Below are 27,147 nucleotides of genomic sequence, written 5' to 3'. Positions count from 1 at the left end.
CCAGGCTACCGGCTGTCCTCCACTGGCAAATTTTTTTATCTAGAGCTGGGATAGAATCACGGCCATTAGAGCTAACTAAGTTCAGGCTGTATTAACGTACACCCCCTCTCCCCTCTATAAAATAAAAGAAATACTGAAGAGAAAAATACAGAGAGGCACATTGTAGATCAGTGCAAACGAAAAAGGTACCATGTTCATTACAAAGAAGTTTTCAATGGTTATCTTTATAAATTTAGTAAAAAGTGATATTTAAAAAAAATGTTCGGATATCTTCTACTGATTAAGGGAGAAGATAGATGTTTTAGGTTTCAAGACTGTTAAGTAGTTTAGGAACTGTACTTGACAGCATTTACTCACCGTACGTTATATTGTAATTTTCAAGCTTGCAATACTCCGTGTTTCTTGTGGGATACGTTCTTAATCTTGGTGTAAGGGAGGTTACAAAAAAAAATTATCGCATCTCCACATGGTGACTGATGTTGATTGGGGCGAAGCTCTGGTAGTACTGATGATACTGCGTTTGTTCATAGGTAGTGCTGATGGTGCTGAGTTTTTCGTATTGCTCATTTTTAAGTTTAACGTGATCATATACGCATTTGACCGCAGCGCCCTCTCCTGTGTAGACGTTGGGCGGCTACGTGCAACGTTTCATCCATGGCATCCCCAGCTCTTGAGTTACTACCACATCTAGGAGCCCCCTACTCGTCCCGCAGTTGTAGCCGAGTGGTTAAGGCGATGGACTAGAAATCCATTGAGGTCTCCCCGCACGGGTTAGAATCCTGTCGAGTGCGCAACCATTTTTTTTCTTCTTTTTTTTAAGGAGGCAGTTGGGATGGCAATCGTTGTGAGCACGGACGCCGGACAGACAAGGCGCTCGGCCCTAAGGAGCTTCGCCCCTAAAAACTATTAACATTTTTTTCTACGTATGTTTCAAAGGTCACGCATAGTCGATATATATGTATATAAATACAACTCGCAGGTGGGCTCAAGCCCTTAAAAGGGGTTTAAGGGCTCAAGCCCTTAAAAGAGGTTTGCTAGGATGGTCACATGACACATTACTGACTGTTCTTAGAATTCGATTTCTGTAACATTTTTTTTAAAATTTAAATTGCCATGTGTGGTATTACCCCTGGACTAGATGACAATAATTTATTTGAGCGAAATAATAATGAATTATAAAATAGTAATTTAGCACTTTGTTGTAGGAGAGATGACGATGTCGATACCCAATAAATCCTGATTTATTGCTCGACACTGGATACAATCACCGAAAACACGTAATAAAAGCAAATAAACCCTAAAAAAGGCCGCATCTCCTCGCGGTGAATGATGTTGATAGGGGCGAAGCTCTGGTGGTGCTGATGATACTGATTTTATTGTTCATAGGTAGTGCTGATGGTGCTGATTTTTTTTTATTGCTCACAGGTAGTGCTGAGTTCCGAATTGCGTTTCGACTTCATCAGTACTGCTTTATGGTCGGTGAAATATAGAGCCAGTGGTTCTTCTAGCGGATCAGCTTGGATCCACTAGAAGCCGTGGGAACGCATCTCCACCGCTTAAGTCAACGGTCCATGTCAAAAAGACAATGTGTGGTATGGATCGTGGTTATATACGCAGGGTGAGCATTTGACCGCAGCGCCCTCTCTTGTATAGACGTTGAGCGGCTAATGCAACGTTGGAGTGTAGCGTGGTGAAAGAAGAAGGCGCCGCTTCGAACGCCAGGACTTTTAATGCTCTCCACAGAAAGCTCGAAATCGGCCTCTGGCCGAGTTATTCCTTCCTCGTCTGAGTCTGCTTCTGTCAACAGTATGGACACCTACCGTATTCTGATGCCCCGTTTACCTTCAGGTAACGTCGTACTTAATTCGCTCTTCCTTCATGCGCACATGTCGGCCCGACCATATCGTGCCCCGGACTTCAGGGGTGCCATTTTCCCCCTCGTCAACCCAGATGACGTAATTAGCCTCGGGCAATACCTGATGTCCCACGTCTGAATGATAACGTGCGCGAATGCCCTTACAAAGGCCAAGTTGGCTGCATGTAAAGAGCTCACCGTCAAAGGCCGGAAATGCCTTGCGATCGACCCTGAAACCAAGGACGTGAAGCTAAAGCTGCTGTGGTTACCGAGTCACATCGAAGACCGCAGAATAGTTGAAGCACTAGAGCCGTTCGGAAAAGTGATCTCAATCGAACGTGAGAAGTGGGGGGTTCCAGGAATGGAGAATTTGCAGACTGTGAACAGAGACGAGATACTGGCGCTGGCGGAAGGTGTGTCATCTTCCCAAATTCCATACATGTTGATGGTCTTCGGATGCCAGTGCCTCGTGCTTGTACCTGGTCGACCCCCGCTCTGTCTACGGTGCAACAGGGTCGGGCACATCCGCCGGTACTGTCGGATACCACGATGCTCTCAGTGCCGACGCTTCGGGCAAGACTGCGTGCTTACCTATGCAGACAGACTGCGTCGAGGAACGGTCCAAGGCAAAGAACCGTCGACGGAAAACCTCATGGACGTCAGTGAGGTCGTCGAACCTAAAGGCGACATTTCTTCTGCCGTTAACTTTGAAGGAGTACTCACCCCTGCACAGCCACCACGTGAGGCTGAGGCACGACTCCAAGAGCCAGCTACACAATGAGCGAACACAACAGTCCCTGTGGTGATGGTGTGCTCGCGAGCTTCCACGATGAGGGACGCATCAGAGGACCTTCCACCTGTTACTCTCAACTCGACGCAAGAAAAGAACCTTGAAGAGACAACGTCTTCCAAAGAAGACGGTCAGGAAACCACAACTGGGGCTAGCATGATCCAAGAAGACCCACGCAAGGACGAAATGCCAGGCGACAGCTTAGCCCCACAGTCAAAGCTTTTAGACCACAAACAGGGCAGCCCAACGACACAAACCGTACGAGAAACATAAAGCAGGCTCTGCACCTGTCGGGGAATTTTCCCATGCAGCCCACAATCCCCAAACATAAAGTGTCATGCGAAGCGCCCTTCCGCTTCGTGTGGCCACCTTAAACGTTCGAGGTTTAAAATCTAGGAGGAAACAACATAAACTCCTTCAGCTTTTGCGTAATCAACAGATAGACATCTTCGCAGTGCAAGAAACCAAGATTTCAACAGAGCAAGAAATCGAAATCGCATTGGAACCGTTCATGAGTGATTTCGAAATTTACGTAAGTCATGCGTGCGGTACTTCAGCGGGATGTTTTCTGTTTCTGAAGAAAGTCAGAGTTTTGTCGCCAATTTCCTTGACCATTGATGTGGAGGGGCGTTTTCTTTTGTGTGACCTAACGTATGACGATAAGGATTGGAGGTTCATACGTGTTTATGCCCCTAATGCAGTGTCGGCTAGGAATATTCTATTTTCATTTGTATCTTATTATTTGACTACAGAGAGCAATATTGTTCTTCTTGGCGACTTCAACTGTGTTTTCAGTAATAGAGATCGTTCGCAACCAACGCCCAGAAATGATTCGAGCGCAACCAAACTAGAATCATTAATAACTGAGCAAAATCTAATAGACATTGGTGATGTCAAATATGGAGATCTACATTACACACACTTTCAAAACTCATCACATGCCCGCCTTGACAGGATTTATGTGAGCAGTGAATTGTTCCCTCAAATCAGTGATTATAATGTGAAACCAATATTCTTCTGTGACCACTGCCTGGTATCAATTTGCATCGGTGAAAAAAAGTGGTCATGCTTCCGCCCCGAATGGGGCTTGTGGAAATTTAATGTAACTCTCCTTTCTGAAAAGTGGTTCACTGAACGCATTCCTTGTCTGTTGTCAGATGCTTTGCGCCTGCCTACATTTACCGTTTTTCGCAAAGTGGGATATGTTTAAACAGAACGTCAAAAACTGGGCCATTGAATATTCGAGTATCCTGCTGTTTGAGCGGAAGAATGACCGAAGAAAATGATTCAAGAACCTGGCAACCTTATACGTACTTGAATCGTTTAGCCCTGGGACATACACGGAGGAAATTAACATAACCAAAGCGCAATTACAACGATTTGATGCAGACAAGTATAGAGGAGCAGTCGTTCGTTCACGAACGGAACGGTTTACGCTCATTGAACCCCTAACACGTCGATCGCTAAATGATGAGAGAAGATACGCCCTGTCAAAACAAGTTCTAGCAACCGATAACGAAGGCACCACTGTGTACGATACACCTGAGATTCTTAAAGTCTTCCAAGACCACTACACGAACCTTTTTGGCAAATTGACTTTTTGGCAGTCCTTTCAGAAGAAGAAAAAGCTTTGATAGATGGAGCGTTAACCGTTGAAGAAGTCCGATATGCCATAGACTCACTTCCCATGAATAAGACACCAGGTCCCGACGGACTCAGCGCAGAATTCTATAAGAAATTTACTGAACTATTAGCTCCTGTGCTGCTTGATGTCTTCCACGTAGGATACGAAGAAAAAATACTTCCACCCACTTTTTATCAAGGTCATACGGTCTTACTACCTAAAAGTACAGATAAAGAAGTGCTGAAAAAGACTGGAAGCTGCAGACCAATATCCTTGTGTAATGTAGACTACAAGATTTTTTCAAAAAGACTTACAGAAAGACTTCACAAGGTAACTCATTCTCTAATTGGAGAACACCAGACGTGCGGAATCCGAGAAAGAACAATTCAAACTAACGTACATGTCGCCAGATCCGTTCTGGAGTGTGCGACAGATAGTAACAATCAAGTTGCATTGGTACAAGTTGATCTTTAAAAAGCCTTTGATCGGGTCAGTCACTCTTTTTTGTTCCAAATTCTTTCCCATATCAATATTGGAGACACTGTCCTTTCAAGCGTTCAGTTATGTTACAGAAATTGCTCTACCAAAATCATTGTTATAACACTCTTTCAGCCCCAATGGCTGTGAAATCTTCAGTGAGGCAAGGATGTCCTCTATCTCCTCTTCTGTTTCCTTTATATCTCGAACCATTGTGCCTTAGTATAATTAGAAACCTTAATGTTCAAGGGTACATCATCAATTTCATTGAGGTGAAGTTGTTGGCTTATGCCGATGGCGTTGCATTTTTTTTCCTCTGACGAGGAAAGTGTAGGAGAAGCACTCCGGGTAACGCATAATTTTTGTGCGTTGACAGGCGCATCTGTTAATAATGACGAGTCGAATGGATTTTGGTCGGGCATGTGGAGAAGAACGCCATCCAAATTTGAAGGAATCCAATGGAATCAACCAGAAATCAAATATCTTGGCGTACCACTCGATCATACAAGGAATAGTGGGCCATACTTGATGCCAATTGCAACAACTATCAAACGGAATATTGACGCCTGGCGAGTTCGAGATCTTTCCGTCTTCTCCAAGGCCGCAGTCTGCAATATTTTTCTCGCATCAAAACTTATGCACATCCTGCAAGTACTACACTGTGCCCGTCCACGAATCCAAGCATTCCATCGTTTGTTAGTCACCTTCATTTGGAGTTCCGCTTGGGAACGGATGAGGCGGGATAACTTGTTCCTACCTCTGGAGTCTGGAGGATTGGGCCTTGATCATTTGTTTGTAACCCAACTGGTCTCTAGGCTGTTTTACTTTAGGAATATGACAGACCCGTTCCTACTGTCACTTGTCCAAACGAAGCTGGCATCGCATTTGCCATTTATCATAGTTACAACTACGAACGTAAATCAGCACAGGCTTACAGGTTTTTGTAAAGAGGTTGTCGACGTAAAGTTCTTTCTGAAACCTCGGTTTTCGTTGGAATATTTATTTAGTGGTTCAAGAAAATGTTTGTCTCATGCGTTGGTTGACGAATTTTTTCCTTTTCGATTTTATAGGTCAATGTTTTGTGACAGTCTAGGAGAGGATGTTTTGAAACGCGTTAAAAAGATGTGTGTATCTCCCAGTGCAAAGACATTTTTCTTTAAATTGCATACCTCAACATTACCTCTCAAGTGGTGGCTACAGGAAGAGATTTTGTGTTCCATGGTCCTGTCAACTATGTAACAAGCCTGAGACCATCGAACATTGCTTCATTTACTGCAATGACGAAGTCTTTTTTTGGGACGTTCTTCAACAAATGCTGAAAAAGGATATTGATTTCACGGAACATAGTATACGATTTCTTCCTGTCAAAACACACGAACATGTGCCATGCAAGTTATTCATGTTTCTAGGCCTGCATCGGCTGTGGAAGTGCCGCATGATAAACATAAATGCTGAACCACCACGTACGACAACATCTCTCTTCATTGAAGAAGTTGCCAAAGTAAGGAGCGTATACGAGGCACGCCCATCGGTACCAGAATGGTTCAGTCTCTTTGACGCATGCCTAGGTCTACCATACTTTTAAACATACGTTAACATGTCAGTTCATCGTTTTCGAGTGAGTAGTATGATAAATTTCCTACCATGTTAATACTCTAATTTGAAGCGCGAAGTTTGTTTTGTACTTCTTGTCCGTCTGTGTAGTTTTGTACTTCGCGACTCGCATACCGTACATAAGTACAAGTAAGTAGCTTGAATGTGTCGTGGAACAAGGAGTGAGAACTGGGCATTCCGAGCCAAACGAGTCGGCATAAAGTATTAATGTGAAGTGATGTTTGGTATTGACTTATTTTGATCGTGTTTTCCCATTCATTAAAGATATAAAAAAAGTTGGAGTGTAGCGTAGTAATTAAGACGTCTGCCTCATAAGTAAGCTGTCCTTAGTTCGAACCCTCTTGCAGGCGTAAGTTTTTTGTTTTTTGTCAAACCATAACAAACATGACTGCGGCGTTCGCGGTGCGCTCAACGAGCTACGCTTGCTGACGTCGTTTATTATCATGATTGGGGTTGTGGGGATATTTATACAGCGTGTAGTTGGTCTGCCATTAAAGTTGCGACGAGTCACATGCTGTAGATGAGCAATTTAGCCAGTGCAGTACAACCGCTAGCCTGGTGTCTTTAACGTGCACCACGCAGTAGTGATACACGACCGCACGCCGGTACGATGCGTGAGTCGTTCTGCGTTCACCGAGTTGTTTAGAGGAAGATCTCAACCGAACTAGTTTGCAGCAGACAACTGTCGCAAGCACGCGCCTTCGGAAGTGCTGAGGGCGTGTTTCTTTTCGTAGCGCGACTGGCCGAAGCCTAGCGTCTCACGTCGAGGGCTACCTTGCTCGATCTCCCCTGATTTGTTCGTTCGCACGGGGTGATTCCGAATAAAGATGATGGTTTCCGTAAAACCGGCCCCGTTGCTCTGTGAATGCTGGAACCGTCACGATAGCCACCATGGTGTCAATGCCGAGAAGACACCTATACAGAGGTAAGGATATGCGAGCCATGTTGGCTGGAGACAATCGACCGTTCGGCTCGCATCAAGTCAGACCAGGCATGTTCCCGTCATTTCCCTTCAAAAGGCAAGTAGCTCAAGTTTGCAGTGCACCTGGCCTAACAAAGGTAATATTTTTACGTCGCGTTTCAATTCTGCGTCATGACGCACGCTCAGCTTCACTCGATCGCCGCATGGCCTTCCTGAAGTGTAATTGTATTTTGAGTGTTTTCAATCGCTGGGAGTTTTTTATTGTTCACCTTAATTAGTTGCCTTCGTGTTTTAAAAGAAGTGAAGCTACTTTCTTTCATTTTTTTTAGTCGAAGCCGCGACACTTTTAGCGGAGCGAACTTGGGTGGCGGCACGGGTCTTTATGAGGTAGGCATGAAGTCGCCATTCTTTATTCAAAAGTTACTTCGTCGCCTGTTTATGTAGCCGCAACTTGCATATTATTAAGGAACTTGGTGAAAGTGAGTACCTCGACTGGCCAGGCACTGCCTCAATCCTCGTTGAAAGAGGAGGAAGTTACAGTTCCCATCGCTTATCGAAGGATTAAAAGTCTCCGGCGGGGTTCTCTGGTGGACTGATCCTCATCGCCGTACCTCCGACGCGAAGGCCTTTGCTACTGGCGGGATCACAGTTGCTTGCTTTAAGGGGTAACTGCAAAGAAAAAAAAGTTTTTTTTTTTTTAAACAGCCTAGTTGGGACAAGTACGTCACAAAACAAATATCCCGCGAAAAAAAATTTTTTTTTTTACAATATTTGCGTTACAGGACGTAATTTAGTCAGAGTCACAACGCTCTACATTTGAAACTCCCGCTCTTTCACCGCCCGCGGAGAAGAAGATCGTCCCGCCCCTCGCTCTCGGATTTGCTGTTGGATTGGCTTGGCTGCGGAGTTGAACGTACGCAGCGTCCCGATTTCCGGTGCGTCTTGTGTGCGTACTACTGTCCACAGCCTTTTGTAGCTTCTGCACTTCTGTGTCCTCGCGCAAAATGGACCCCGAGTTGAAGCGTCAGCTTCTTGACCGCAGCGAGCAGCTGGGTCTTCGGTCATTCGAAGACACGCCGCGGAGGACGGCTGCCGACAACGACGACGGCGCACCGCCCGAACCTCCCGAGCCTTCGGCGCGCTTGGACGACACCCGCTGGTAATTGAACTCCAGCTGTTCTTCGTTAGGCGTTATGCATGTCCGCGTTCTGTTATGCTCCTTTGTATTGCTTAAATGTATCACATTAATGTACAATTTCCCCCCCACTGTAATGCCACCCTGGTGCTGTGGGAAAGTGAATAAATAAATAAGTGAAATGAAAAGGACTGCGTCGCTGCTACCTTCTCGCGCGAGACGTCCCATGCTTCGACGAATTGGCCACTGAATGGCTCGGGTGGTAACCAACTTCCTCGATTTGTCAAGACTGAAAGAAGAAAAGTTAGTCTACTGCTGCTATTGACTCTTGCGATATTACGTGCAACCAGGTGCCTCTGCGGCCGCTGCCAGCTAATGCCGACAGCCCGCGAGTGCGTCTGCTGCCTGGAGGTTCCGAAGGTCGCCTCCAAGGCTGGTAACCGCTGCATCACCGATCACTCCGACTTTTTCGGTGGCATCCTGAATCCAGTCGTGCTCCAGATCGCCTACCGGATGAGGGCGATGGAGCTAAATGACATGGAGCTCATTGGACAGAGGAGCACCCATAAGTAAGGCTAACACCACGTCGTGTTGCATGCTATAGACCAGAAAAGTTGATGTATTTTTACTACATTATTTGGCCTGACTTAGTAAGCAGATGCTGGGGCATGACTGACTTTTGCTGTGATTGTAATTATGACCTTGCTGTCGATGGGGGCCTAGTTGTGTGGTGTATTGACAATCGGCAAGAGGAGCGATACTTGTTCACATTATGTGCATCTTGTTACTATCTGAGGTGATAAGTTAATTTTACTGTGGGCTGATTTGATTGCATATAGTACATTGTTTCTTTTTTTTTTCTAGATTCACAACAGTTCTGCTCTTCAGAGCAGTCTCTTTCCCGAGTTTTTCTTGTATTCTCATGTGTCACCTAAGTCATCATTCTGGTCTTTCAACAGGAAGTACCGGTATGTGGCGTACCGGCAGTTTGTCTGGTGGATCTGGCGCCGCCTTGGCAGAGGGAACCGGACGGTCTTGCCAGCTTGTGTTGTACAGGCTATTCGAAACATGTATCCATCTGATGAATACCGGGGCTTTGAAGCTCTGTGAGCCGTGGGATTTATGAGCACACAACTTCATCCCTAAAGTTACGAGAACAGTTCATGGGTGCTCATCTGTCCCATGAGCCCCATGTCGTTTAGCTTCATTGCCCTTATTCGGTAGGCAATCAGGGGCACGACTGGTTTTAGGATGCCACCAAAACAGTCGGCGTGATCTGTGATACAGCGCCTACCAGCATTCGAGGCGACCTCCTGAGCGGTCAAACGAACTTCACCTCTTTTTTCTTTCGAAATATCTCTTTACATTTTTTCACCCAATTCCAACGGCCGCTCCTCGACAGTAGAAAGGATCGCACATAATTGTAAGTGACCGAAGAGGCGCTCAGAATATGTGAAGGGTCACGTTAGAACGGTTAGGTGTAAGAAGTGTACGAACGACAGTTCTGGTCCTGAAATTATTTTTGTTAAAAATGTAGTTCCCAAGCTTTAGATTTTAAGGGTGATTACTACACAGCTAGTGTCTTGATGCTATTTGTTACTTTTGAGTTTCATACTCATTTATGTTATGTTGTAGGTTTTTTCTGTGTTTCGCAGTAACATGAAACGTCTTGCATTGCACTGCATGTTGTGTTTGCGAATTGTGCTATTCGGTTTTTTCCTTATTTCCCAGTAACATGACACATCTCTTATGATATTCAAGAGGTTGACTTGGTGTGCAATGTTGTATGCAAATAAAGAAGCTCTGGGAAAAAAAGTCAGTGGAGTAAACTTTTATTGATATTTACACATACAGCGAGGGAGGAGGGATGTATGTTATAGAAAGCCTCAGAATATGGTGGCATGTGGTTTGTATTACACTTGCCATTCATCAACGGCACACCAGTTCATGAGGGGGGGGGGGGGGGGGGGAAGGGAAGGGAAGGGAAGGGAAGGGAAGGGAAGGGAAGCAATGAAGGAAATTGGCACTTGAAGCATTCTGAAAAAAGAACAAACCAGACGGGAAGTTACCCACACTGCAAAAGTAACAATAAGATAGAACTGTTAAATGCAATATATTTTGACAAATCTCAAGAAAAAAATTAAAATTGAGCCCGCACAGGACACATTTCCTTTATGCCTCGGGGTAATGTTTGGGGACGGAGGGTACACATGAAACTTTCAGGAAAGAAAAAATCATTTCCCTTCACGTTGCCTACCTCATGCCCGAGCAGAGACTCGGTCACGTGGAGAAGAGTGACTAGAGCACCTACGTGTGCCTCTGAAATACAAAAGCACCACACAGACAAGCAGCACAAAGGCACTTACCTGCACTGCAAAGAAAGGAACAATGAAACAGCAATGCAGTTTAGTTAAATAAATCGCAGCAAAAAAATGTACCCGCAGAGGACATTTCTCTATGCCGCAGGGTAATGTTGCGGCACGGAGGGCACACCTAAAACTTGCAGGAGGAAAATGATTGCTTCACTACGCATTACCCACCTCATGCCTGAGGCGCAGACTTGGCCGCGCAGAAAAGAGCGACGTGAGCACCCACCGCTGCTTCTGAAATATAAAAACGCCACGCACAAAAGCAGCAGACAAGCACTTACCTACACTGCTAAGAAAGCAACACAGTATAGTTAGACAAACCAGCAAAAAATTGAGGGACGCACAAGGCACATTTCCTTTATGCCTCGGGGTAATGTTTCGGCACGGAGGGTACACCGGGAACTTTCAGGAAAGAAAAAATAATTTCCCTACACGTTGCCTACCTCATGCCCGAGCAGAGACTCGGTCACGTGGAGAAGAGTGACTAGAGCACCTACGTGTGCCTCTGAAATACAAAAGCACCACACAGACAAGCAGCACAAAGGCACTTACCTGCACTGCAAAGAAAGGAACAATGAAACAGCAATGCAGTTTAGTTAAATAAATCGCAGCAAAAAAATGTACCCGCAGAGGACACATTTCTCTATGCCTCAGGGTAATGTTGCGGCACGGAGGGCACACCTCAAACTCGCAGGAGGAAAATGATCGCTTCACTACGCGTTACCCGTTACCTAGCTCATGCCTGAGGCGCAGACTTGGCTGCGTGGAACCAAAGGTGCTTCAGGACTGGTCCTGAGACGATCTGTAGAGAAAATTTAAATATTAGCAACAGCTAAAAGTGCTTCTATTGCCAATTATCAACAAAAACAGATAAAAATAATGCAGGTGAAGGCTATTGTAAAATCTATCATCCCTTGGATCAAGAGGTAGCTAGGCTATTGACATATTTATTACTGACGAGGCTGTCTTGTTATCAGAAACATTCGGTACTTGTGTTAACGTACCCGGCATGAGAGCTGAAGCGGGATCGTCTGGCCGCAATCAGGTCACTCTTGGGGGGCCTCGGGTACCTGGCATACATCGGTGGCAGATGCTGCGACGCATTCGCCTCGAAGGCTTCCCTCAGGGTCGGCCACTTTTCCAGGCAGGTCATGACCTCATCCATGAGCTCATCATGGTACTCTGAAAGACAGAATCTTGTGTCACTGTTTTGTCCCCAAACGAAGGAGCAATAACATACCAAACGTTGCGTCGCTTGGGATTGGCCGTGCTGTGGAATGGCCCTTCCGTGCTCTGGACGTGACGACCATAAAGCGCCGTGCTCCTTCCCGGGTTGTGGCCTGCTCCCGCCCAACGTTTTCATTGTAGTGCAGTGCAGCAAGCAGGGTTCTGCAGTGAAAACAGACAAGATATGGGCTGGTGCTTATACAAAAGAACTTGGTTCCAATGTGGAGACCGAAATGTATACATACACTTGAAGGAAGCTAGCGGGCGGTAGCTTGCACCACCTAGCCTAAAATATGTGCAACCTTGCCCTGTATTTGCTTTGGTACTCGTGTAAACGCCGCTAAAAAGCAACAAGGTATTCAACATACTGAACAATATACTTATAAGAAATAAAAGGTGTGTCTTTCAGTAAATTATTTTAACAATTAGACTAATCACGTGGCAAAAGAACTATTTTAGTTCTAGCTTCAACTGGGTTCTAGAGAGCCGTGTATCACCATCTCAGTTCAGTTTGGTTCCGTCACAGTTGGGGCCGATAACTGTGATTGAACTCAATGACAGTTCAAAGCACCCGTGTAACTAGGGCATATGTTACTCACTGGTACAAAAGCAAACTGAAATTCGAAAAGCTAATTCACAGGTTTACAAGACTTACTAAAGACTTGTTCGCAGGGTGCTGGCTTGAACACAACAGATATAACTTTTGACCTTGTACTGCACATGTCTATCATGCTAATTCCATGAAAAGACCATTAGGGATATTTTTTTTATTAAATATTGTTTTCAGAATCGGCTGCAGGCCACCATGCCAGGAATGGTCATTCAATTAGAAGAGTTGTTTACTTCGCTTCCATTCCTTCTGGCGTAAATGCCCGAGACTTGGAGGCGAACCCAATCAGTACGCTGTTAAAAGCTTCCACGGAGGATGTCTGGGACCCGGGGGACAGATGCCTGATTTCCTTGAGGAGCCGCGGGCTAGAAACAATGCTCCGGAGCTTGTTGTACGCTGGGGTTCTTGGAATAACCACACAGCTATGATGGACGCCATTCAGAAGTATTTTTATTTCTCCTACATCAGAATCGCAGGAGGGGTGTCCTGGACAAGGAACCGAGAAATGAACTTGCCCTCAGTCAACCATGCACGGTCAGAAAGTGGCTGGTGCAGGCACTCGCTGAACGGTCCGTCGTGGACATCGTGCTTGTCCACCACGTGGTTCAGTAAGCTGAGCTTTAAGCTGAGCCACATACTTACTAGGAGCGGGCCGTTGCCACCACCCAGCGCTGCACAGTAGTACAGGTCGTTCGTGATTGGCTGCACCCACACCTGCAGTTCCCTCGACTCGCTCTTTCGGCTTGCTGCTTGGAGCTTCTTCTTCAAGCCTGGAAAAGTGTACAATTGTTAGCTATACGTCAGAAGTGTCCACTGCCATACAGAAATTTCTCGGGTAGTCAGGTATGGCCGGGACTATTTCAATGTCTGTGAACAAACTAAGTCTACGACATTATTTCCGGAAGACATGCAAATAGCTTTCAATTATTATGTTGACAGCTTCAGGTATCATGTCAGCTTTTACGCTCTTTGCAAGGCGCTATGCTTCGCAAGTTCTACCTGAAAAAAAATCATTCTCTGTTCGACGTGTGTGGTGTGTGCTCAAGATTCCAATGTGTATGGTTTGTGCTCCAGAGTTCGACGGGTGACGGGTGGTGCATGGATTTTGAACTGTTGTTCTCTCGTAAATTTAAGAAACAAAGTTTAATTTGAGTATCGTCTTATTCTGCATGTAAGCAAGGTGTTTCTTGACTGGTGTCCTGTGCAACAGACTGGGTATGGGTTCAGGAGTACAATGTTTGGTCTCGTTCTCATTCCCACGGCGATAACAGCACCAAGGAGCAACTATTCACGCTAGTGACTCACAATTGCTGTGAAATAATCTATGAAAAGCAACGTTTTATTATCTCTATACTAATGCCCAGTCTTGATTCGAACCACAGTTCAAAGGTTCCGTTTCGCTGTCTGTAAGCAAGAACAACAATACTTCTACGAAGGAGGTCACAATAATAAATAAACTATTTTGGCGGGTGCACGCCCTTCGGAATCACCGTCATACACATAAAAGTAATTTATAATGTTATTTTGACCCCGGATTGTCGAATTAGTCACTGTCTATCAGTAAATAAAATGAAATATTAGGAAACCAACCTTTGTCAATGTGCCATGTGTCGAAGTAGTGCTTTGTGCCCCTTTCTTCGGGCCTCATGTGGTGCTCAACGCCTGGGTGACGGTCTGCATATAAGGGCTTGTATTGTAATGAACACCAAATAACAGATAGCTGGTTAACCTTACAGAGAGCCAGAAAAAAACAGTTAGGTGAGTAGCTTATGTTGAAAGTTTCACGTACCCGAGATGAAAGTGCCAATGGTGAAGTCTTCCTTCTTGAGCTTGGTGAAGCCACGGACGAAGGCCACCTTTTCCATGGCGTTGCTGGAGGGCACCTCATCTGACTGATCACAATGTGTATGCATTCATTAGTACAACAGTCACCGTACTGCAGTCTGATTGTAAGGTTCTTAGAAATATCACACTTAAAGGGACAATAAGGATGATTTCTAATTATTCTAAACAAAGGGGTGTGTGATGCAGAGTAGGCCTTTTGTTTTGGTTAGTAAATCTTACCTCACCGACTTTCACCTGCTCAATGTGCATGACTTTTTTGGTGCTCGCCTCGTGGAAGCTGTAAGTGCAATATTTTGCACTAAACCCCGGCGAGTCGCAGCGCCCATCTCCTGCTAGGTCGATGGTCTTTCCTTGGAGTCCTTATAGAAGCTCAGAGTTGTGCCGCTTGTACACCTGGCAAGCAATTATGTCTTGTAAGTTAGTTATGCTATGCTATTTTTTTATTTTTAAACCCCTTCCTATACTAACTAACCTGCTTCACAGCGGGCAGCAGGTAAGCCTGCTGGTAGTAGTGGAAGGTGCGCTCCGAGACTGTTGCGACGTTGATGGACTTGACCAACCACAGGGTAGTCGCAACAGGGGCTCCTGAAAACAGAATTCCCGCACAAATCAAGATATTGCCTGCTGCTTTGCCACTAACCTGAGGTTGGCTCCACCACCGCTCCACGTGGTTCTGTGCACAGGTGCTTGTTATCTTCACTTGAGTGCCCATGGACTACGATGCTGTTGCGGCAAGTGGCAAGGCAGGTGCGACACACTTTGAAGAGCTCCAGGAGGCAACCCTCAAATACAATAAATTTGCGCTCCTTCTGGGGCGGCACCTGTTCACGGTCACTGAAAATAAAAATTCAACTGTAACACACACTTGAACTTCCCTAAAAGTGCTACCTCATGAAGCTTTCGTCTGCAGAAAGCACGTAGGTGGTGTCGGGTTCACCAGGACCAGCGGACTCGTCCATCAAATCTACAAATAGGCGTTAACACGCCTATTTGTAGATTTGACGCGAGTGATTTTTTGCCTATGGGACCCGTTCTTGTCGACCCATTTGGTATTGTTAAAATAATCGATAACTTAAAACTTTCTTCCTCTGCTGGCACCGACAGCATTAACTCAAAGTTCCTCAAGAACACAAAAATGTATTGCTCTTTGATATTATCTCAAATTTTTTCCCAGTCGCTTTCACTTGGAGAGTTGCCTGCTGATTGGAAGATAGGGAGGGTGGTGCCAATCCACAAAGGAGGTGATAAACATTGCCCGAATAACTATCGACCAATTTCGCTTACTAGCATTCCATGCAAGATACTAGAACATATCATCTACTCACAACTAGTTCAATTTTTAGAATCTAACCTTTTCTTTAGCACCGCTCAGCATGGTTTTCGTAAATCCTTCTCTTGCGAAACGCAACTTTTGTCATTCACCCATGATTTGCACCTAGCGCTTGACCGAGGGTCCCAGGTAGACTGCATTTTTTTGGACTTTTCCAAAGCATTCGATAAAGTTTCACACAAGCTGCTGCTATTAAAACTTAACAGTCTTAACATTGACGCAAATGTTCTGTCCTGGATAACTTGTTTTCTCACTAATCGTTCCCAGTTTGTAACCGCTAACGGTGAAACGTCCCCGCTCACCTCCGTCCATTCTGGAGTACCGCAAGGTTCTGTATTAGGTCCGCTATTGTTCCTTATCTATATTAACGATTTGCCGAAATCGATTTCTTCTTCAATTAGTTTATTCGCTGATGATTGTGTTATTTACAGAGAAGTTACTAACGCCTCGGATGTTCTGAATTTACAAACTGACATCAACCATGTTTCAAAGTGGTGTGAATTATGGGGGATGGAACTTAACACGACTAAATGCAAGGCCATGACAGTATCGCGTAAATGTAATTTTCCTTCTTCTTATTTTCTCGAAGATGTCCCCTTACATTCTGTCTCTTCTTATAAATACCTAGGCGTGTATATAACCTCAGATATTTCCTGGCAAATGCATGTTGAGTATGTTATTAATAACGCTAATCGAATGCTGGGTTATCTAAAACGAAACTTTTCACTTGCCCCTTCATCTTTGAAACTAACTCTGTACAAAACGCTTGTACGCTCTAAATTACAATATGCTTCTTCTATCTGGGACCCCGGTCATTCCAAACTAACTAACGCCCTGGAATTAGTTCAGAACCGCTCTGCTCGTTTTATTCTTAATAACTTTCATCGCACCGCAAGCGTGAGCTCAATGAAAACTAGCCTATTGTTGCCTAACCTCAATTTACGTCGTAAAATAGCTCGCTTATGTCTTTTTCATAAGATATACCATACTAGCTCATTACTTCACAACCGACTGCTGAATCAACCTTCTTATATTTCACCTCGCATTGATCATATGTATAAAGTAGACATTCTAAAATGCAACACTAATGCATTCCAAGAGTCATTCATTCCAAAAACTTCAGTGGATTGGAACCACCTTCCCGCATCTATCGCAACAATTGTTCCTGACCATTTATTTAGGACTGCCATGAATAATCTATACTGCTCAGATTGAGCTGCGAAGTGTACTACTGCCACTAACCCCCACTCCCCTCTGTAATGCCAATGGCCTTGAGGGTATTTTAAATAAATAAATAAATAAATAAATATCTTGGTCTACAATGTAAGGACGTTTGAAACGGTCATGAGTTTGCATAGCATAGTATGGACACACTTCCGAGTTGGCATCCCTCCGGCAGACATCTTTGAATGTTAAGTGAGGGCCAAGCTTTCGTCTCAGACCATCACACCAAAAGAAATGTCCGGTGTGACTGTTTCCCTCTGGTGGAACCATCTCATTCTCTTTGAGGCATGTGAAGCTCCTCACCTGGGTCAGTGCCGCACTCGGCTTCGAAACGAATGTCCGACTCCTCCATGTCGGTGCTCGTGTCGCTCTCTCCGTCGGAACCCATGTCACTGTCTGAGGAGTCGTCCGTGGTGTCCTCCAGCTCACCATCGTCTGCAATCCAAGGCCTATCCAGCTGTTCACTGGGGCTTACCTGTCCTGTGGTTACCCTCAGGTGGTATGGGCGTGCACCTGCAACGGCTTTCGTGAAGATCACTGCTGAGCTGGTCCGGGGCTCGCAGGCTGGAGGTCATGCTGGGGATTGGCGAAGGTAGCCGAGCTTGCAGTGCTGTGGCAGGTTGCACTGGACTCGGAAGTGCTCCTGAGGACTTCCTGCCTGGTTGTGGTGGGAGGGCAGCCGCATTGCACCCAGGGTTGACCTGTGCAGCTGGAGATAGAACACATAACTTAAGCTCAGTAAGAAGTTGGCATGAAATGCTGCCGAGATTGCGATGTATTCCTAAAACACCGTACTTTAAGTATTCAGTTATACTCACACACGGGTATGACAGAATCTGCAGTGTCTGCATCTGTCGCCTCTGTTTGTGTGCCAACAGTTGCACGAGGAGCAGAGCACCTGCAGCAGTGAGCCTACAACACAGATTGCAAGAAGTACTAAGTATGGTCTAAATCTCTTGCATGCAGTAGCAACTGTACACATAGTCAGCTGAAGAGGAGAGCATCCGACAGCCTACAAACAAATGCCATGATTTCAAGCACTTGAATGTGCTTCTTGAATGACAGTCATTCACAGGTGCAGCCGCTTTGTCTTTGCTTGGTTCTGTCAGTTGCTAAGTGCAGAGGAAATTATAGTGAAATGTGCAGCTTACACCTAATGTACATGCACACTGGGGACCAAAATAGCGGCAGCAGAAAACTCACTGCAGAGGGGCTTCCAACTTGGCTGTCATGGTTAGGAACAGGTGCTTGCCTTGTTGGTCCGGTTGTCAGCTGGTTGGATTGTACAGGAGAGAATGCGTTCTAAATTTTTAGGGACCGAAATAGCAGGCAGCAGAAAACTCACTGCAGAGGGGCTTCCAACTTGGCTGTCACGGTTAGGCACAGGTGCTGGCCTTGTTGGTCCGGTTATCAGCTGGTTGGATTGCACAGAACAGAATGCGTTCTAAATTTTTGGGGACCAAAATAGCGGCAGCAGAAAACTCACTGCAGAGGGGCTTCCAACTTGGCTGTCACGGTTAGGCACAGGTGCTGACCCCAGCCTTGTTGGTCCGGTTATCAGCTGGTTGGATTGCACAGAAGAGAATGCGTTCTAAATTTTTGGAGACCAAAATAGCGGCAGCAGAAAACTCACTGCAGAGGGGCTTCCAACTTGGCTGACACGGTTAGGCACAGGTGCTGGCCCTAGCCTTGTTGGTCCGGTTATCAGCTGGTTGGATTGCACAGAAGAGAATGCGTTCTAAACTTTTGATATTTTTTCATTCAATTCTTGGTGGCGTGGGTAAACAACACTGAAGGCAAGTAGCCCGTACCCGTAGGTGCTAATCACTGGCCACAGTGATTTAGGATGTTTGTAATTGCTGGATGCAGAATATTAACTTCTGAGCTGAAACTCGCTTACCAGCGTTACAACAATTTTAGGATAAAATCGAACAGTTCTAAAACGAGACAATGCGCCACCAGAAACCTTAGCGTAGGTAGTAAGCAATTATCAATAGAAGTTTGACTTACCGATGATGCTGCACTTGCTGCTGTCGCACTCGGTAGGAATAGCGTCGGGACCGCCCCACGTCTCAGTCGTGGACGTTCGGTGAGCGGGGTGCGAATCTCGAAGGCCTCCGGAGCGAAGTGACGCGAACATACCTGGACATGTTTGTCGCTACGCGAGCGCCCAATTGCCTCCAGCCAAATAGCATTCAGCTTGTCATCTTTCGGGGCGACATGGCTACTGGAAGACTCCTTGTCGCGATCACTAATCCGGCAACGCTTCACAGAGCAACGGAGCCAGTTTGCAGGAACTGACATCTCAAAAGAGTCGGCATTTGCACGCGCAAATACAAAAAAAAAAAAAAAAAAAACTAAAAGAAAACACGCTAAGAAAGCTAAGTTGACCCAGGAAAACGGAAGTAACAAACTGCGCTATAAAAATAAACCCGCGTCGATTCCTATCACTAAAACTTGCGACAGCTGCTAAACACACACCACTTCACATCAGGATGTCTTACTCAAGCACCTGGGTCAACACGAAATACTCACTTAGACGAAACGAACGAACTACGCGCGACAGCCGGGAGCAGACGTCGGCTGCTTCGGCGGCCACGAAAAGAATGGCGGAGCTTTTGTTTGTTATGGTATGAATTCAAACGGAAGTGCCCGTCCTGTAAACCTTTTGCAAAAAATGATGACTCTCATTACACGGGTTATTCTTTAAACGTAAAAATATGCCGCTCAAAAGGAAATTGCAGCATACAACAAAGGTTTAACAACCAAGACCAAAGCTGTCAATCAAACTCTTAGCCAATGAGAACCTGTTGGGATTGACGTCACATAATCACAACTTCGTGGCGCGCGATTTAAAACGGACGAAATAGCCGCAAACTAAAATGAGTCTCACGCAGGGCTCTTGCACATCGCAAAGCCTGACGTTTTCGTCGTGGGATGCGCGTGCCGCGGAGAAATCCCCGAGATATCTCCCTCGCGTGAATACCTACCAAAGCTAGGGCTCATCGGCTGGTGCCCGCTTTGGATGATACTAAGCAACATAATGACATATACCGCATTAGAACGCAGCTCTTAGGCAACCGTTTCCGGCTTGAGCGGCGTCGGCGTCGCCGATGCGGCTCAAGCCGACGCCGACGGCGCTGTCGGCGTAGCCGTAAGGTCACGTGACCCCGCCCAGGTCACGTGACCCCCAGTTGACGTGACCCCGCTTAGGTCACGTGACCCCCCCCCCCCCCCCCCCCCGAGCTCATGTGACCTCAGGGAGTCACCTATCCCTCAGCACCCTTCCATCCACCTCCTCAAGAGCTGCGCTCTAATCCGGCATTACTGAGAGTTTTAAACGGCTTTTATTTTTTGCTCCAGCGGTAGTCGAGCTTCTTAAGAACAAGGCCTGTGGGTCTGCTTTCCCAAGGAGCACGTGGATAGCGAATCACCGCGATCGTCAGAAGAATGATAGCGATTTACTTAACAAAGATAATGCCTTCACGGGAATGTTTATGTTCCAAGTGCTCGTATCCTGTTGCTCACTCTCTGCATCGCCAAATTGCTCATGTGTTCAGGTGACATGGAAGCTAACCCCGGCCCCGGCCCTGAAGAGGGCGACAGCTGTAAGCTTGACCTAATACTTCAGAAGCATAACACTGTTATTTCTGACAATGCGAGACATCAAACAGAGATTACTGACAAACTAAATAAAATGTCGTTGGGAATCGGTGACTTGACACGCAGAGTTTCAAGTCTCGAGAGCTCCGTTGGCAAGATTAAGGAAAAAGGGATAAAGTTTAAGGATAAAGTTTATTTTCAATCAAAAACTGGCAAACAATCCAGCCCGCTTAAGCGTAGAACGCTTGTATAACAAAACGAAATAAAAAAATGATGTTTTCACCGAGATTGAAAAACAAATTGAAGACGTATCCTCGAAACAGCATGAGGTAAGTGGTTTACATGACATTGTCGAAAACATGAACAACCAAATGAGAACGAATAACTTGCTGATTAAAGGCGTTCCTGAGGAAGGAAACGAATCGTGGGCTCAGACTGAACGAATCGCACTTTCCTTCCTTTCGGACCGGTTGCAGCTAAACGTCGGCGATATAGAGAGGGCGTATCGTGTTGGCCGCAAAAGGAAAGGTTTTAACAGACCAATTATTGTTAAGTTCCTAAGTTTCAAGAGCAAGCGCCATGTGCTCCATGGCGCGTCGCGACTAAGGTCGACTGACACCCCGCTAGTGTGGATAGAGGAAGACTATTCGCCAAAAGTGAGGGAAATTTGTAAAAAAACTTTGGGATTATGCAAAATCGGTCCAAACCACGCGCGATGGGGTAAATCTTGCTTTTGATAAGCTCTTTATCAACAATCAGATGTGCGTGTAATGCGACAAAACGGATAGCGTTTTGACTGCCTCGAGGGAACGGAGAACTGCAGACGCGCCACGGGACCAACAATCGTGACACAAAAATATAAATCCAAACCTAGAACAACTGTGAGCGCCTGAAATCAGCACCGCCCTCTCTCATTTTTTCTAGAAAATTTTCGAAGCCTTCTGCCAAAACAGGATGACTTCGCAAGCAGCATTATTTTATGCTCAGCCGATGTTTTTGCTGGAACCGAAACGTGGCTTACCGATACTATTTCAAATTCCAGTTTACTTTTGAGCGACAATTTTAACATATTGTCACGGGTGGTGACTAAAAAACAATAAATAAACAGGAAGAAATAAACGTTTAATGTGGCGAACTTGTGCCAAAAATAAAAGGGTACAAAAGATAATAACAGAGCGTCGCGGGCGTTGAAGTCGGCGTAGCAGCAGAGTCAAACGCTGGGGCGAAACTGACTCCGCTCGCCTGGCGGAATCCCTTATGTACCCTCGTGGGTTTCTGGATCGTTCGGCGTAGAAGGTTCGGCGCGTAGAACATTTTAACCTCGAATCAGCAAGAGGTTTCTCGAATTTACCAGAACATTACTTTACAGAGTCAACAAAAATGTGCCTCCGCGGCCAGGAATCAAACCCTGGCTTTCAGCGTGGGAAGCAAGCGCGATAACCGTTAGGCCACGCGCGCGCTGCCTACTTGGCCAGCTGCGCGTGCGGCAATATACCGTAAGGATCGAATTTCCAAACGAGGTGGTGGCGTAATCAACGTAGTTTGAAAGGACATATCTTGCACTCTGATTTGAATCGACTCTCCTCTTGAAACCCTTTGAGTTTCCAATGGTACCGTATCTTTTCAGAATATTATAGTTGGAATTTGTTACCGACCACCTGATTCGACATGTGAATTTGTCAACAGGCTAACCGATATTCTATAATTTATTAATTTCAAGTATCCACAGTTACCACTTATATTGGCAGGTGACTTTAATTATCCTGGAATCGATTGGTCCGACCTCCAAGTATGTAATACTTGCTCACGTGTAGAAGAGAGTTCAAGTTATATAAATCTCTTAGATTCATTTTCAATGATACAATTGGTAAATGATCCAACGCGCGGAAAGGCAGTACTGTAAGATATCGAATGCTTCGAGAGTGAACCTAAACAAAGTGATATATGACTACTCAAAGACAAAATATAGTAATATTGCGGTAACACTGTCAAACTTTTTGATTCAATATGAAAGCACCTTCTATACACGCTCTGTTGAAGAAAACTGGGTTTCCATAAAAAACAAACAATTCTATATACGGGAAGCTTTTTTTCCTAAGTTGGTCATTAACCCGAGTGAGGGTTGCCCCTGGTTTTCACGAAGCGTAAAACGGTTGATCTCAAAAAAGAAGAGACTTTTTGGAAAGGCCAGTTTCTCGAATTCAGACCGTGACTGGCAGTCGTACGAAGGTTGTGCGCGCTTATGCAAAAATGAGATAAGAAAGGCAAAGAATAGTTTTTTTAAACGACGATTTATCTAGCACACTAAAAACAAATCCAAAGAAGTTCTGGCATGTCCGAACAACAAAGAAAAGAATACATTTCCTTTACTTCAAGAAGGTGACGTAAAGCTTTCTGCATCCGAGTCCGCTTTTAAACTTAACACATTTTTTGGCGAAGTGTTTACCGACGAGCTCCCTTTATCTGACCGCCATGTTACACCTACGGTCGTCATCCTAGAAATGGACGATGTGCAAATTACTATTGATGATATCATCACTGCCGTCGACCGCTTGCCGACAAAATCCAGCCCGGGTCCTGATGGTGTATGCTCGATGCTGCTTAAACTAACAAAGGATGCATCAGCTGCCGTGCTTGCCAGCTTATTCCAGCAATCGCTCAATACCGGCCGCATTCAAAACGAATGGAAATCAGCAAATGTCGTGCCGATTTATAAATCTGGTAATCGAAATTGTCCAACAAATTATAGACCAATTTCATTGACCTCTGCTCTTGTAAACTTTTAGAACATATAATATATTCATCTGTCATGAAACACTTAGTCTCAAATAACCTGCTATTTCTTAATCAGTACGGCTTTCAACGTGGTCTTTCGTGAGAAACCGAACTGTTTGAACTGGTAACGGATTTGCATACCTGTATTCACTCATCCTCACAAATCGACGCTAATTTTATAGACTTTTCGAAGGCCTTTGATCATGTACCACACAGTCGTTTGATAAAAAAAACTACAATATCTCAAAATTAATGATAAGGTAATTACATGGATTCGTGAGTTTTTGCGCGATAGAAAACAATCAGCACTTGCAAATGACATCACCTCACCACCTATACATGTCAAATCTGGTGTCCCTCAAGGATTCGTTTTTGGACCACTTTTGTTTTCACTTTATATAAATGACCTCCCCAACAACATTTCTTCGAAGATTTGCCTATCTGCAGACGACTGTGTGGTATAACGTCGAATAGCTAGTCAAAGTGACTGCGTAACTCTTCAAAGTGATTTGGATATCATACTTTCATGGTGTGACACGTGGCAAATGCAGATAAATATAGATAAAACAAAAATATTGACATTTACCAATCGTCGCTGGTCTTTTCAATACGACTACAAAGTTATAGATTCAAAATTGGTTAAAGTATCCACATATAAATATTTAGGAGTCCACTTAACTTCCAACCGCTCCTGGAACACTCATATTATATCCTCAGGAAGCCTAACCAGTCACTTGGTTTCTTAAGAAGGCATTTATATATGGCAACAGCAGAAACCAAACTACTTGCATACTCTACCCTCATTAGGCCAAAGTTGGAATATGCAGCCATAAATTGGAACCCGCATCAAAAATATTTAATTAATAATTTAGAATCACTACAAAACAGGGCCACCAGGTTTATACTAAAAACGTATTCACCTATAAGCGTCAGAAAACTTAAGAGTTCACTTGGTTTATTGGCTCCCCATCAGCGAAGATACCTCGCAAGGTTATCCCATTTTCAGAAACTCTATCATAGTTCCTCAGATTTCCGTCAAACTACAATCTCCCACCGGTTCGCATTTCCCCTCGTCATGATCATTGTTACGAAGTTCATATTCCATTTGCAAGAACTAATCTGTTCAAATACTCTCTGTTCGTACAAGAGGCGACTGAATGGAATGGGTTGGCAAGCGAAATTGCGACGGTCACTGATCATGATACATTGATGTTGTTATTGCGTGAATCTTTAGGGTGAATGAATCGTATATTGCTTTGTATGTTTGTTACTCGCTCGCTGGCAGTATTGCTTTGTTTTTTTCTAGCAAGTCGACTGCCTCCAATGATGTGAGTGCATGTGTGGCCTTTTTGTCATGTAATGTCTTCCCTTCATGGTTCTGTTTAGCGTGACACGATGTCTTCTTTTTTTTTTTTTTCTTGTGAAATATTGTATGATTATGTAAAACTTTCCACGAGTTCAGTACAACCAGGATGTATATACCAGAAGGGGAAGGGGGTGGCATGACCGCGATCACAGGTTTGTACGAGAGGTTGTCTGAAGCGTAATGCGCGGAACAGAATGTACGTGACACTGTCTTCAGTGTCACGTACATTCTGTTCGTGACACTGAAAGTTCTTCCGATTTCTTCCACCGCAGTCTCAGGTGTAATACGACATGATTAGCTACCACCAGCTCGCCTGCACTCTCACCGTCTTTTCACTAATAGTTCCGGAAGCAGGCTTATTTCCCTTCAACCATGGCCCCGCAGCTGTACCCCAACCAACCTCGCTGCTCCTTCAAGCATTCACGGTACTCGACAACCTGGGACGACGTTTGGCTGAATTGGAAGCGGAGGTCGCTTTCCTGGGCATCAGTTTGAGAAAGAGGTATGTGGATCCGAACCTCTTCAAACATCTATCATCCTCAAGATTCACATGGAGCGCCAAAAAGAAGATTATCAAGGCATACAGACAAGGTGCGACCAAGAGAATTGATGAACTACGACGGGCCTGTGAGCGCATCTGGACCATCCTTCGGGGCCAGCAATACAAGCACGATCAGGACTTCCAACGCTGGAACGCAGGAAAAAAGGTACTTTTTGACAGTCTTTGGAGCGTAAAGCGAAGAACAGTGTTAAGGAGCATCCAAAGGAACAATCAGACGACAGCATGTGGAAGACTACCAGACATCAACAATCAGTCCAATCTGACTATACCGCACGTGGTGAACCCATGCGAGGTGTCCATTTCTAGAAAGACGGAACAAACACTGGGGAATGGCCCAAAGTTTTGCATGAACGTGAAACCTTCAAGGGTAGATGTGTTTTTCGCAATTCAGACTATTTCGAAAGTGACGGGTCATGATGAAAGAGCCACGTTCGTGGATTGTGCTGTTGATAGAATGGACAAACTGATGAATGATAGCTTTCGAACTGAAAAGAGAGATTTTCGTGTCATAAGCGCTGCCGTGAAGGAACTAGAAAGGGGATCGCTGCGTCTGCTGCAGACTGACAAAAGTGGTATGTTCGGTGTCCTTCCCGAGACAGTGTTCAGAAGAAAGGCAGACGAAGCCCTCGGCGCACTCTTCATTGAATGGAAAGGGAACATTAAGAAAATTAAGAAGAATATTGTTGAAATCTTCAAGGAAGATGAGATGGATAATTTGGCAAAACAAGTAGTTAACCAAACAAGGTCTTCGTTAAGTCTAAAATTTTTTTTGAAAGATCACAAACCGGATATGCCTTTTCGCACAGTAATCAACGAACTCGGAACGTGGCAGTGTAGCGTCTCGAAATTTTCGCAAAGAGGGTTGAATGTAATTCAACTGGAGGGGAGTCTTTCACTGAGAAATTCAGAGGCACTAATTGATGTTCTAGAGGGCTTTCATGGAAGACAATGCACTGTAATGTCAATGGACATTAAGGATCTATACTATTCGCTTGAGAAAGTGCGCTTGATGCAAAGAGTTCGGCAAGTGCTAGAGTTAAACCTGGTAAACTTTCAGTCCAGGACGGGCATCGCCGTCGACAGTTTCCTTTCACTTCTTGATTTGTACCTTCAAGCAACAGTTGTTGAATATAATGGGCAGAAATATGTTCAAAAAGATGGTGTATGCATTGGATCTTCGGTGGCTCCGATGTTAGCAGAAATCTATCTTAACACCTTAGATAGTAGCGTAAGTGAAACACTTAAAGAAAATAACTTGAATGGGTGCATTGTTAAAAGGTACGTGGATGATATTTTTATTTGCGCTTTTCGAGAGAATGAGGCTCAGGTTTTGGAATAGATTATAAAAACAGCAGCTCCGGAGCTTAGGTTTACAACTGAAAAACCTCAAAATGGGATCCTGCAGTTTCTAGATTTACGCATACATGTCGAAGAAGGTCTTTGTTGGGAATACGGGAAAAAAGCCGGAAAACCTGTGTTAAGTAGAAAGAGTTGTCACGCCAAGTCGGTTAAAGCAGGGGTAGTTAAGTCCTTAGTAACAAACGCGTTGGGTAAATCATGCGCTCATTTTATGAGTAGTGCTGTGAAAGAACAGTGGAGGAGGCTAGAATCTGCCCGTTATGAAGAAGAATTCATTAAAAGACAATTAGAACTGAAATTTAACAACGAACCACGGGAAAAGGAAGCAAGAAAGAAGATAGCAGTAATCCCGTATTTCCACGGGATTTCCCACAACCTAAAGGCTCTCGCAAAAAAGTTCGGCGTGGACGTAGTTTTTTCTTCAGATTTAAAATTGAGCAGGTTGACGCCCTTCCTGTCG

The 27,147-nt window shown here is 44.9% G+C and overlaps 3 protein-coding genes, 1 long non-coding RNA gene and 1 pseudogene across 5 annotated transcripts; 2 read left to right on the top strand and 3 right to left on the bottom strand.

The window, feature by feature from the left end:
- The first annotated feature begins 8,228 nt into the window (after positions 1-8,228).
- On the top strand, positions 8,229-10,186 carry LOC115319522 (P2X purinoceptor 7-like). Its single transcript, XM_029979542.3, has 3 exons — positions 8,229-8,441; positions 8,768-8,986; positions 9,377-10,186. The coding sequence occupies exons 1-3, from the start codon at positions 8,287-8,289 to the stop codon at positions 9,525-9,527; spliced, it is 525 nt and encodes a 174-aa protein (XP_029835402.2). The 5' UTR covers positions 8,229-8,286; the 3' UTR covers positions 9,528-10,186.
- A 1,380-nt stretch (positions 10,187-11,566) lies between these two features.
- On the bottom strand, positions 11,567-14,555 carry LOC115319521. Its single transcript, XM_029979541.2, has 7 exons — positions 14,413-14,555; positions 14,214-14,297; positions 13,135-13,393; positions 12,857-13,027; positions 12,027-12,175; positions 11,791-11,968; positions 11,567-11,588 (listed from the first exon to the last, which is right to left on the bottom strand). Exons 1-7 carry the CDS (start codon positions 14,534-14,536, stop codon positions 11,567-11,569), a joined length of 987 nt encoding a protein of 328 aa, XP_029835401.2. The 5' UTR covers positions 14,537-14,555.
- Positions 14,556-14,617: 62 nt separating this feature from the next.
- LOC120840764 lies at positions 14,618-17,597 on the bottom strand (annotated as a pseudogene).
- Positions 17,598-17,695: 98 nt separating this feature from the next.
- Positions 17,696-18,679, bottom strand: LOC121835167. Of its 2 annotated transcripts, XR_006077503.1 has the most exons (5): positions 18,656-18,679; positions 18,368-18,436; positions 18,226-18,294; positions 17,841-17,934; positions 17,696-17,731 (listed from the first exon to the last, which is right to left on the bottom strand). It is a non-coding gene; the product is annotated as an uncharacterized LOC121835167 (long non-coding RNA). The 2 variants fall into 2 exon arrangements; XR_006077504.1 differs by lacking the exon at positions 18,368-18,436 and having other exon boundaries at positions 18,656-18,666.
- Positions 18,680-24,872: 6,193 nt separating this feature from the next.
- LOC115312580 lies at positions 24,873-26,619 on the top strand (the record flags this gene model as incomplete). The annotated part of the gene is made up of 2 exons (XM_040211470.1): positions 24,873-24,918; positions 25,151-26,619. Coding segments are annotated over exons 1-2 (1,515 nt in total), but the record flags the coding sequence as incomplete, so codon positions are not given.
- Positions 26,620-27,147: the final 528 nt, after the last annotated feature.

Source organism: Ixodes scapularis, unplaced genomic scaffold, assembly GCF_016920785.2.
Source record: "Ixodes scapularis isolate PalLabHiFi unplaced genomic scaffold, ASM1692078v2 PGA_scaffold11__112_contigs__length_91849675, whole genome shotgun sequence".
Lineage (NCBI taxonomy): Eukaryota > Metazoa > Arthropoda > Arachnida > Ixodida > Ixodidae > Ixodes > Ixodes scapularis.
Note: the sequence above shows the minus strand (reverse complement) of the source record. Positions and strands in the feature narration are given on the sequence as shown.